This window comes from Coffea eugenioides, chromosome 3 (genome assembly GCF_003713205.1).
Source record: "Coffea eugenioides isolate CCC68of chromosome 3, Ceug_1.0, whole genome shotgun sequence".
Classification (NCBI taxonomy): Eukaryota; Viridiplantae; Streptophyta; class Magnoliopsida; order Gentianales; family Rubiaceae; genus Coffea; species Coffea eugenioides.
In genome coordinates, this window is record NC_040037.1 from 21,289,064 (window position 1) to 21,300,723 (window position 11,660).

An 11,660-nucleotide genomic window follows, 5' to 3' on the forward strand; every position below is an offset into this window, starting at 1 on the left:
ATCTTTTTAGTATGTTCATATTGGAAATGTAACTATGGCATAGTCCACCTGAGCGCTTGGAAATTCCAAATTATTAATTCCTTTATTATTGTTATTTTTTTGGTCAGGAACCCCAACCTAGTTAAGAATATCGAAGAGAACTTGGTCCACTGTCTAAGATATAAATCTCAGAAATTAGAGGCCCTTGATTTCAATCCCCTTCCTCCCTCCCTCCCCACTTCTTTTATATATTGACGTTTCTCTTATGCTTCCACAAGAAAGTTGGTCAGACAATAGAATCAATTTCCCTCCATCCAAATGTTATCTGACATGAATGTTGATTGCCGAGCTTGATTTTGTGGATTAAATAACTTGACATCAACATCTGTAAATGTAATATCTATTAGTGAGGTGAAAAAAAAAAATTTTTTAGGGAATCCTTCAGTTACAGCTTGCATTTTGTTTGCTTGTTGGCTGTTGATTGTAAATGTAATATCAGTTAGTGAGGGGAAAATTTTTTCTTTTTAAGTTTCGGAATTGTTTAGATTTAAATAAACCTAGCGTGTTTGGATAGGAGATTATTTAAAATAATTATTATAACACTTTTTGTACTGTGATATACATGAGATAAAAAAATGCCGTTGCAAAGATAAAAAACTGATTGAAAATCATAATTGTGATATGATGCAAGCAAAATAATATTCCGGAAAAATATTTGTGCTCGTTCAGTTGCAGCTCACATATTGTCTGCTTGTTTGCTATTCACATATTCGATGTTGATGTTGACTACAGGTTGAACTACCTTTAGATGCCAATTTATTACTATGCAGCTGAACTGGGCAAAATTTAGGTATACCCAATTTTCAAAGATTTAATGGTTCAAATTGTGTTATACCATCTTAAAGACCTAATCTACCCAAATGTGATCTACTGGGAGTGGTTGAATCATTGTGGCAACACATTTCGATCGGGAAAAAAAATGGCAGGAGATGGGTTGAATTTGCGAATTTGATTCATATTTGACTGATCTCTGTGTCAAGGCGCAATGGAAAGTTGAATCATGTGCTGAAAAGCATAGTGGAGAAAATCTCAAACCTGGAAATTTGAGGGCAGGAGTAATTGCGCGAGTGTTCATCCAGAAGGGCTTTTAAGTTTTATCCCTGGACAACAAGCATTTAAGATTTTGCTAGAAGGCAACAAGGAAATTAATGTTGGAACTTCCCATTTCAGTGGTGAATATCTGAATTAACTAGTAACTAAATTAAGCTCTCAGAGAACTTGTCAAAACCTATCCATTTCTCCACAAATGGGTGCAACAGCTGCTTGAGAAAAACAGTCAGAATACACAAAGTGCATCACAGAAGGCCACTGCTCAAGCAATATGCTGTGCAAGACTAAGAATCTTAACATGCTTCTTCTTCCTCAGCTCGTGTGGAACGGGGCCAAAGACTCTGGTTCCAATTGGTTCTCCTTGCTTATTCACAAGTACGACAGCGTTATCATCAAACTTGATTTCACTCCCATCACTACGGCCTCGCTGCATGGCTGCACGAACGACGACACCATAAACAACTTGTCCTTTTTTCACTTTCCCACCAGGCTGCGCTTCCTTCACTGATGCTACTATCGTGTCTCCCAATCTGGCTCCTCTTTTTCCTTTTAAAGCCTGTATGCACATTACCCTTTTTGCCCCCGAGTTGTCCACGACTTTGAGATTGGTCCTCATCTGTATAAAAGTCCTTTGTTGCTGGAGGAACAAAGAGAGACTCTTTGAGTATTTGATTTTTTATGATAGATAAGCCGTAAAACCAAATCAAGCTCAAAATACTCACACGGACATGCATCATGACATCAAGCCCTTTTTTCCCATTCAACTAGTATGCATGCAAATTTAGTTAAAATTCTTGACAAAATGAACATAGATATTTATTAAAAATTCATCCACTAGTTGCTGTTAGTTTGTAGTAGAACTTGCAGGAGATCAACTGCAAATCAACTGGAAAATGATTGGGAAAGTATTAAAAGTATGAATGAAGAATGCAATGCAGTCACCAAAGTTTCCTGTGGTTAACCATGCTATTTATTTATGAGTGGAACTGAACAAGGAGCATTCAGCATTGTGTCCAGAGGAGTTCATTAATCAAAAGGGAAAATTTTCACCTATTCCCTATTGCCTAGAACAAAATGCAATATCACACTGGTTCTAATTTCACGTAATAACAAATGGTGATTGAATAAACATATCCATTAAAGGCAAAAATTAATGGCAATTTTTGCCTACCAATATAAACCGTATGCATCAAGTTATCAGCTCCTTAGAGCTGCCAAAAGATAACATCCCAGAACTAATAGGTCTATGTAAGTTGCTTGTGTCTACTGTCTAGCTGGTCCTTTCCATGCTTCTCCATATGTGAAAGATGTAAGCTAGTCCCGAGTTTATTACGAACAACGCACAGCCTCGTACTTTCTTTAACATAGAACCTAATTTTCTTGGTATTAGTTTTAACTATTAGAACAGCATATTATATATCATATTTGAAAGCACCTCATTTAAGACATTGTTCTTCTTTATAATTCTCATCCCTTGAGCTATATACACTTCTAGAATGAAATAACTGACTGATACATATCCAATGCTTATGCAATGCGCATGCACAGTTCCAACTGAAAGATGACAGAAGATGAAGACACTTGTAACTTTAAGGCATCTTAAATGCAAGGCACTAATGAACTCCAAATGAAAAGAGCTTAGTCCTAAAGTCTAGACAACCAAAAGAAAACTAGAGGCTAAACATAATAATAAATGTTACACAAACTTATGCTATGTATTAATCCAGAAGAAAACTAACCTGAGAAAATAGATAACTTCTGGGCAAGTCCTTTGACAATCCTATTGACCCATTAGGATCCTTCAGGCCCCCAAGCAATGAACGACCAGCTGAGGTTGTTCACAAAGATATAGCAGATAAACATACTTAAAAAACAAACCAGGAAAAAATAAACCAATTCTGAAATAGATTCAACAAAAATTAACTCTAAGGGCAATTTAAATAAAGGCACCTACCGAGCAAGGCATAACAGATCTAAGTAAACAAAGCCTCTAAAAATGTCAAACCACAAGTAATTCACCAGATGCAGTAATGTCCCATGTGTATAAAGTACATTATGACACTCCATGCAGTGCCAAAAAAAAAAAACTACCACCCAGACACAGACACAAAAAGAGAGAGAGAGAGAGAGAGAGAGAGAGGGAGGGAGAGAGTTAATTAGATGAAGGTATACCTCTATAAAAGTTATTGCCATCCTGTTAAGGTAGATTTCCAACTTCATAACCACATATTTGAGATGAGGAGTAAGCTTAAAACAACTATTCTGTTCCCTTTGCAAATGAACACTAACAAGACTCAAAATCTTATGTCGCATTACACAAGTTAGTTTACACAACAGTTTCTCAAGAAACCGATCCAATTGTTTCTAATTTTTTAAATGCATTAATCATCCAACATGCAACAATTACGTTGTTGACCAACACTATGCTAATAGGAGATGGATCTTTCAAGAACATCTCTGTATGCAGGGGTATAAAATCTATCTAGTTGTGCTGAATTAAAAAGTCCTTTCCAATAATAAAGATAAACAGATCAACATCCATGTGACATGATAAAAATGAAAATAATTTTACAGCAGTTTGCATTAACTTTATCAAGAACCAAGTTCCTTTAAATCCCTCTCCTTGTTTGCACCAGGTCACAAGCATCTTTTCACCAAGATGATCCTACTTTACATCAACAGCCATGGCCAGTGATCTTTTTGATTGACTCTTGGCTGCTTACTAGGTCAAGCACTCTCAGAAAAATAACATAAATGAATGCAAGAGTTATTATCCCTTAAACTTCTAAATCTCAGTTTCATTAAAAACAGAAACGTAAATTGTGCAGAAACTGCAATATTGCTACATTAGAAACCAAGGAAAAAAAAGTGCATATCAGATAAGGAACTTTCAAAAAGATTACATTCGACGAACAATAGCAAAGCTTACCGCGAAACAATTTTGAAGCAGACGATGCAGCCATATGAAAATGAGATCAGGATGCACGCCAAGAACTATAAGAAAATCTTCCTCACTTCACTGCAATTCTCTGAAAAGAAAAACCAAACAGAAAAATACACCTCTGTACTATCATAAAAATCAAGAAAAAACTATGTTTTAGATATTCAAAAATCTCCAAGCAGTCCTATCCTCTGAACCCCTTAGCGATCCGACTTCACCCTACTCCCCACCACCAAACCGAATTCCTTCCCCAAAATTTTCACCCATTTCACCTGACCCACCAGTTATTTTGTCTTTTTTTCTTTCACATTCGCGCATCAAAACCTCCAGTTTCAATTTAAAGTTGAAGAAAATCACATGGACATTTCATCAAACACTTTCTAGGCACAATAATAAGGACAACTTTTCATCAGTTCGGCTTTGAGTTAACTTCCTCTCAATCAAATTCAGGTGCTAAGCTGTCAGAGATGAGTACGTATAAGCTAGAAGATCCCACAGCAAAAATAGGGACTCACCGGGCAATTTTTGTGGGGTGTAGACGGGCAGGCGTGCAGCAGAAAGGGGGGACTACGCAGGAGGTTGTAAGTTGAGAGTCGTGATTAGTGAAGCAGTGTGCATTGATTTCTCGTTTTCGACCGTTTTTTTCCCCCCCTTCCAGTGTGAGTTAGTTTTTTCCATCAAAAATAATGATAATAATAGTACTCTTAGCCACCCCTGGATTTGGTGCTAGTTGTTATTTGATCCCACAAAAAAATTGTTAAGATTAATTCCATTTCACACCCTAAAACTATATTTCGATAATCACTTTGATTCCTAAACCCCCTTGTCACACTTACTCGTCTAGCTTGGACAATTAGTCATGTTGGTTTCCTTTCTTTTTTTGGGATTTTTTTTCTAATATGCAAGACACTCTAGGAGCTAAAACCACCTGCACTGTATTTTGGTCTTCTCATTTTTTGACTAACTCTAGTTTTTGGCAGCCACACAAATGAATGGCGATACCCAAATAGTCTATAAAAATTGCAAAATATGTAGATATTATTATTTTCTAATTCTAGCGCTTCAAAAAGAAAACTTGTAGGAGTTAGACAGAAACAATAAGCAGGTAATCTCTATAGTTATTTATAATGACCACATAAAACTCTTAATAGCATCAGCAAAATGCTATGACATATCCCTTAAGCAAGAGATCGAAAGGAAAATCATGGGGAGGAAGGAGGGAGAATCAGTTATAATGTTGCATCTCAAATGATAAACACAATTTACAGCTATTAATCTTGGAAATTTACAAAGCTGAACTTTATAATAATGCTCATTGCTATTAGTCTAAGTATTTATAAAATCCAAATCAGGCATAAGTACAAAAAACTGTGAAAAGTTAACATTGCAATCCAAGTTTAACTCTCCTTTATATATGTTTGCAACAAATTTAGCAATGGCTTCCCTTCCATTACTTCCGATAGTATCCTTATCATACCCTGGTTAGCATAAGTAGATTTTCTAATGTCAAACTGCGCTTCTTGAAAAAGAAAATCTTCAATTGGATAAGAATACAAGATAATTAAATTCAACAAAATAAAGAGTACAGGACAGAGAAATTTTTCACTGTCAATTTGGCCACAATGTATATACCCCTAGCAAACATAGTATGCTAAGCCATTAATCCAATCCATCATTGCGAATCAAAATATATGCATCTAAAAATCAAATATCCATACCTCAATGTCAGACGTAAAAACAAATATATAGACAACAAACATGCTTTTCTTTTTAATTATGTGTAATCTCATATTGATCAGCTTAGTCCATAGAAAGCAAAGAGAAAAATGTATAAAGCTAGCAAAACAATACTCTCTAGGCTCTAAAGCACACCTCTAAGAAAAAAAATTTCAAGGACAGAATACATGGGTGCAATACATTTGCAAAATTTGGAATTATTGATTCACTTATTCATGCCTACGGATGACTATTATTTAAGTCAGGCTATTTACTCCATTTGTGCATTACATTTGCTCTTCAAAGTTACTAAAACTGCTATCAACCAAGATACAAAGTGCTTAGCTTGTCTATAGGCATAAATTTATTTTTTCCTATCCTGAGAAGCTTCAAAAAATAGAGTTCCAATCATTTGTAGTATAGTTTAAAATTGAGTTGTTCAGTTTTCGTTGTGCAAAAAAGAGGAAGATAAGCAACTCAACCTAGCGAACCAGATACATAATAGTTCTGCAACCAAAATCAGTGCATAAGCTTAAAGGTTTTATGTATCAGCCATTTACATTTATTTGTCATAGGCTGTTGTTACCATCTCTTTTCTAACTTCGATTTTGTCATTGTTCTTCTTCTGAATAAAAAATCCAAGAAAGACTAATTCTTGCCATCAAATATACAAATATGAAGATAGAATCATATCGTTACCACATGTTGGAATAATCAATCTTCCCAAGGAGCCTATACATCAAACAAACCAGGTAATCACAACAAAAATTAAAGCTTAGGTGCACACAGATTGATCCCTCAATAGATCTGCTCAGGCACTCATTAATTTAGTTAAGGTGCCCATAACCAATTTTCAAAGTTATATGTGTCTGAAAGGGCTACTAAATGTTAATAGTGCAGCGGAAATTCATGTAAGTATTAATAAAGAGAAGGAAATCAACTTTCATACTTCACAAGAAAAACCTTTGAACCAATGAAATTCAACCACCGGACCATTGAACTCTTCTAGCATATGAACATCACAAGGACTTGGTTTTCTAAGGCCATTAACTTTTTGAGTGGGAAATGAATTGGAAGATTCCCAACAAAAATAAACAAACTTTTCTTTCGTAATCATGGAGAAGAAATCCAAAATCCAATTATATAACAAAGTATGAGGGGAAAAACAAGGTCATTGAAAAAAAAACTCCCATATTGATAACTTCATTTTAATTTAGTCTGTCTACCTCATGTTACATCAATATAGTCACTACACAATTCAAATTCACTATCATTAAACATAGTTTTTGGGAGGTCAAAATCTGACTATAGTTAAGAGAAATTCAACATCTAACACAATGTCGCAAAATTTCCACTTAGGTAACATTAGCAGAGTATCAAGCACCAGTGGACAATTGGCAACTCCAGTGTCTAAACCTAGACTATAATAGCAATGAAGAAGCCGCAAGGAAATTTTAAGCATAAATTGCATTTTAAGTAGAAAATGGGATTACCAAGGTGATGTAGCAGCTTGAGCAAAAACACAGACACCTGGAAGGCAAAAGAGGAAAATGTGTGGGAATATATTATTAAACTAAAGCAATCACAGGAGAACAAATAACCAGCGATTGAAATTTATGAGTTTTCAGAAAAGGAATTGAAATGCATTCAATTATATGACCCAAATTTCAATGCTTCAACAAACTGATCAACCCAATTTAGTAAATATTACTCCCAGGAGCCATGGATGCGCACCTGCAACTTAATTAAAAGAAAAAAAAATGGAGAACCATGGTGCTAATCATAACCTCCGATTCATAATTGAAAAGGAACTGAAAAAAAATGATTAACAATGGTTCCTGTTCTAGCCAAGCTGGAGGAGAGCGATGGAGGAGTTAGGTCAAGCTGGGGGTAATAACAAAAGCAAATTCTCGCGAGGGAGAGAGAAGGGGAGGAGAAGACAGAAACAAAGGAGGCCGACAAAACCTGGAGGAAGACGTCAATATATTACTAGGGATAAATTCAGAAAGCTCCCCTGAGGTTCTTAACAATTTCACTGGTCTCCACTGAAATTTGTAAAATTATACAAATATCCCCGAGGTTAAGGTTTTGAATCTTGATAACAAAGTTAGTCCAATTAAAAAAAGTAACATTAAAAAAGTACTTGAAGAAGAGAGATGAAATTTTTATTCCATAAATACCCCTTATGCATGTATATAAGTCGTATTAGTAAGAGAATAAAAATAATTAAAAGTTAGAAATAATTAAAACACACATTTAACCACTTAAAAAGTTTACATTTAATAAATTAGACAATACAAATAAGCAGCAAAACTACACTAATGATTACAAAATTCAATAAAACAGACTAATGATTACAAAATTTCAGTTCAGCTTTTATAAGCCTTAAAATCTTCTTAGAACTTTGAAATTTCGGCCCTGTTTCGAAGCTAGTTTTTTGGGCAAGTTTTTTAACAACTTTTGCTACAGGAACCCAAAAAACTTCTCAAAATTTTTTACCTACACACTTCAAAATATACAAAACACACACAATTTCCTCCACCATCCCAACCCAATACACAAAACACACATAAAAAAAATTCCCTTCCCTTTGGCTTTCTTCTTCCTCTACCATCCCAACCCAGTCCACCACCTCCGTCGCCGACCACCACCACCTCCGGCGCCATTTTCTTTTTTTTTTTTTTGCCTTTCTCCCTCTCCCTGCCATCCTCCTCCTTTACCCAATTTGACTGCCTTCCTCTTTTTTTTTTGTGTGTCCCCCGCAACCCTCCCCCTCCCACGACCAGATCTGGTCCCATGACCAGATCGCAAAAGTGGAGGGGAGGGGAGCTGCGATTTGTTCGCGCGAGGGCGACGAGGCTGCTGAGGGTGACAGGGATAGATGAGGGGAGGAGAAAAAGGAGGTGGCAGGCAGCGGGGGTTGGCGGGGCAGAGGGAGAAGAGGGAGAAGAGGGGCGGCGGCGGAGAGGGGAGGAGAAGAGGTGACGGGTGGAGGAGACGGGAGAGGAAAAGGGGTGGCGGGTGACGGGGGAGAGGGGAGGAATATGGGTGGCGGGTGGCAAGGAGAGTGGAGGAAAAGGGGTGGAGAGCAGAGGGGGTGGCGGGGGAGGGAGAAGAGGAGTGGCAGGGGAAAGAAGGGGAAGGCGAAAGGGAGGGAGGGGGAAGGGGAGAGGGAGGGTGACGGCAGAGGGAGGGGGAGGGGTAGGGGGTGCTGCGTTGCTGCGGGGAGGGGGGCTGGTAACGGGGAAGGGGGAAGGGAAGGAAGAAGAAGAAGAAGAGAAGAAAGAAAAAGAAAAAGAAAAGAAAGAAAAAGAAAAAGAAAAGAGAAAAAGAAAAAGAAAAGAAAAAAAAAAGTTTTTCCTCTTAAAAACTTCTACAAAAAAATTTTTCACCTTACAAAAAATTTTACACAAATTTTTTCAAAAACTTCTACAGTGTACTACAGTAAAGTTTTAGACAAACTCCCAAAAAACTCAGGTTCCAAACAGGCCCTTCATTTGATGGAAATTGTCATGAAACTTACTCCTATGCAGACGATCAACAATGAGTCGCCAAACCAATGGCTATTCTTTTTCAAATAGATGAATACAATCATCCAGTTCTTATTGCCAATTTTTTAAAATTATTTTTGTGGATAAATTATGAGTTAACCCTATGTGGTTTACATGTAATGCTTTTTGGTCTTTTATACGTTATGGTAAGTTATGAGTTATCCCCATGCCATTTATGCATAATGATTTTTTTATATATGTTATTGTAAAGTATGAATTATCTTCATGTGGTTTATATGTAACGCTTATGGTTTAACCTAAGTTTTTTCCCCTTGTCTTTTGGACTATAAAGATACTAAAAGTTTCACATTTTAATATCAAGCACTAAATTTAGCATTTTTACCTTATATGAGAGCACTGATTGTGAATGAAAAACAAAAGTGGTAATACGTACTAACTGTTTGAGTGATATTAGAGTTTAAAAACCTTTAACATTTTTGTGTTTATATTATTGAAAAGTTAATGACATTTCCATCTATAATTAACTCCTAATGATCCATCTAGTTACTAGTATTGCTTATTGTATCATTTAATATAACAAAAGTCATTCTACTTTAAATTTTACTGTCTATGCCCCCCTTCTTCCACTATTTCTATTTTTTCAATAAAATTTTAGGACTAATGTCCCTCTGTCGTGCATGGTGTTTATAAAAAAAAAATTAGTATTCAATTTACTAAATAATTTAAATTACAACAATTGCAACAAGGTAACTATTGAACCAACAAGACTAATTTTAAAATTAAATTTTATTATCCATGTCTCCTTCCTTCAAATATTCTTATTTTTTTAAAAAAATGTTAGAACTAGTATCCATTCCCTATGTATGTATGGTGTTTACCCAAAAAAAATTACTATTCAATTTAGTTCAAGCCAAACATCTCAAAAGGTAACTTTTGAACCCACAAGATTTTAACTTTAAAAAATTTTTAAAAAAAAATTCCCTCAAGATTGTGAGAGGTAACTTACTTTAAGCCACTAGAGATCTTCAGTAATTTGTCCACAATATTTTGGTTCATATGATAAGAGTCATAAAAGAAGTAGTAATGGATCTAATTTTGTTATGCCCGCGGATGGAAAAGATGGAAAAACATGGATGCTATGCTACATTGAAAAGAAAATGGAAGGGTGTGATGCCGGGCCATGCATGATCCTTTGTGCTCAAAATTATAACACCACCTTATTTGGGGAGTGCCTCAGCAAGGATAATTGCCTGTGTGGTGTTTATTGTTGCCTATGAAAGCAATATCTTCTTGTTCACATTCAAGAAATTTCAAGAATTCTAATAATGTCATGTAAATTTTGGTAGAATTATTTGGTTCATTGTAATAAAATTGCAACTTAGCAATCATTTCACCATCACTTACTTTAGTGTACACCATATTTATTTAACGTCTTTGTCTATTCAAAATATAAACAAGATTAATTGGAAGAGCATTATTTCCGTAACATGTAAACTTTCTAATATGAATATGGTATGTACTTAGGTTGTATCTGTGTATATGCGTTTTTACATGAATATCTAACTATATATCATATGGAGAGAAAGACAGAGGGGAAGAAAGTGATGTCTATGTGGGTATACATTTATGGTTTGTACTATATCTATGCATTGTATGGTGCAATTAAGGAAAATATTGTATGTATGGACTAATTGTCTGTCTATTATTCTTTTCCTTTCTTTTATTTCTTTGCTCGAATGGCTCTTTTTAGCATTTCTACTCTCCTATATTATTGGCATATTTTTAGTATGCTTTTGATTTACTTTACCTTCATTCTTTAATTGTATTTTGTAAATTTGTTAATTTCTTATTAACATTGATTCATCACATATTTTGGAATCGGACAATTGATTATATTAGGTTTTAGGATGAAATAAGATATTCTTGTACAAGTTATTGATGCTAGTAATTGGTAGCTGGTACTACATGTCAACACTAAGATTTGTCTTCAGGAGCTTTAACGAAAAATAATTCAAGTTTTCTTGTCTACTTTGTCTATTTAGACATGTTTTCTATTTGTTAGGGAAGGGTTAACTTATTTAAATTATCCACAAACATATGTTGTTGTGAACATAAGCATGTTTGATCAATTAATTAAAAAGCATTTGATTATGTCATACTCCTCTTTGAAGGGCCCCATGATTCATTGCTCATACTAGATCTCCTACAATATATCCTTAGAACCTGTTTAATAAGTCAATTTAGTACTTAAAGTTAATAGATTCACATCATGTTCAGATGCATTTGATAACCAAAAATTGAACATCTAAATTTATTAAGTGGCACGGAATTTTTTAAGAAAAACTTGCTCTCAAAAATATGTGATGACCTATTCACTTATCACTTAATATGATATACACTTA

General features: G+C 35.2%; 1 protein-coding gene across 1 annotated transcript; it reads right to left on the reverse strand.

The window, feature by feature from the left end:
• Window positions 1-1,107: 1,107 nt before the first annotated feature.
• LOC113765494 (50S ribosomal protein HLP, mitochondrial) lies at window positions 1,108-7,690 on the reverse strand. The gene is made up of 5 exons (XM_027309700.1): window positions 7,481-7,690; window positions 7,240-7,276; window positions 4,019-4,118; window positions 2,829-2,917; window positions 1,108-1,726 (listed from the first exon to the last, which is right to left on the reverse strand). The coding sequence occupies exons 3-5, from the start codon at window positions 4,050-4,052 to the stop codon at window positions 1,352-1,354; spliced, it is 498 nt and encodes a 165-aa protein (XP_027165501.1). The 5' UTR covers window positions 4,053-4,118; window positions 7,240-7,276; window positions 7,481-7,690; the 3' UTR covers window positions 1,108-1,351.
• Window positions 7,691-11,660: the final 3,970 nt, after the last annotated feature.

What these genes read in the sequence shown, in the direction of transcription:
- LOC113765494 (XM_027309700.1), bottom strand. Translation starts at nt 4,052, where the DNA reads ATGGCTGCATCGTCTGCTTCAAAATTGTTTCGCG. An exon ending in TGCTTCAAAATTGTTTCGCG is followed by an intron (nt 2,918 to 4,018) that starts GTAAGCTTTGCT and finishes GAACAACCTCAG; the next exon opens with CTGGTCGTTCATTGCTTGGG. An exon ending in GAAGTTATCTATTTTCTCAG is followed by an intron (nt 1,727 to 2,828) that starts GTTAGTTTTCTT and finishes TTGTTCCTCCAG; the next exon opens with CAACAAAGGACTTTTATACA.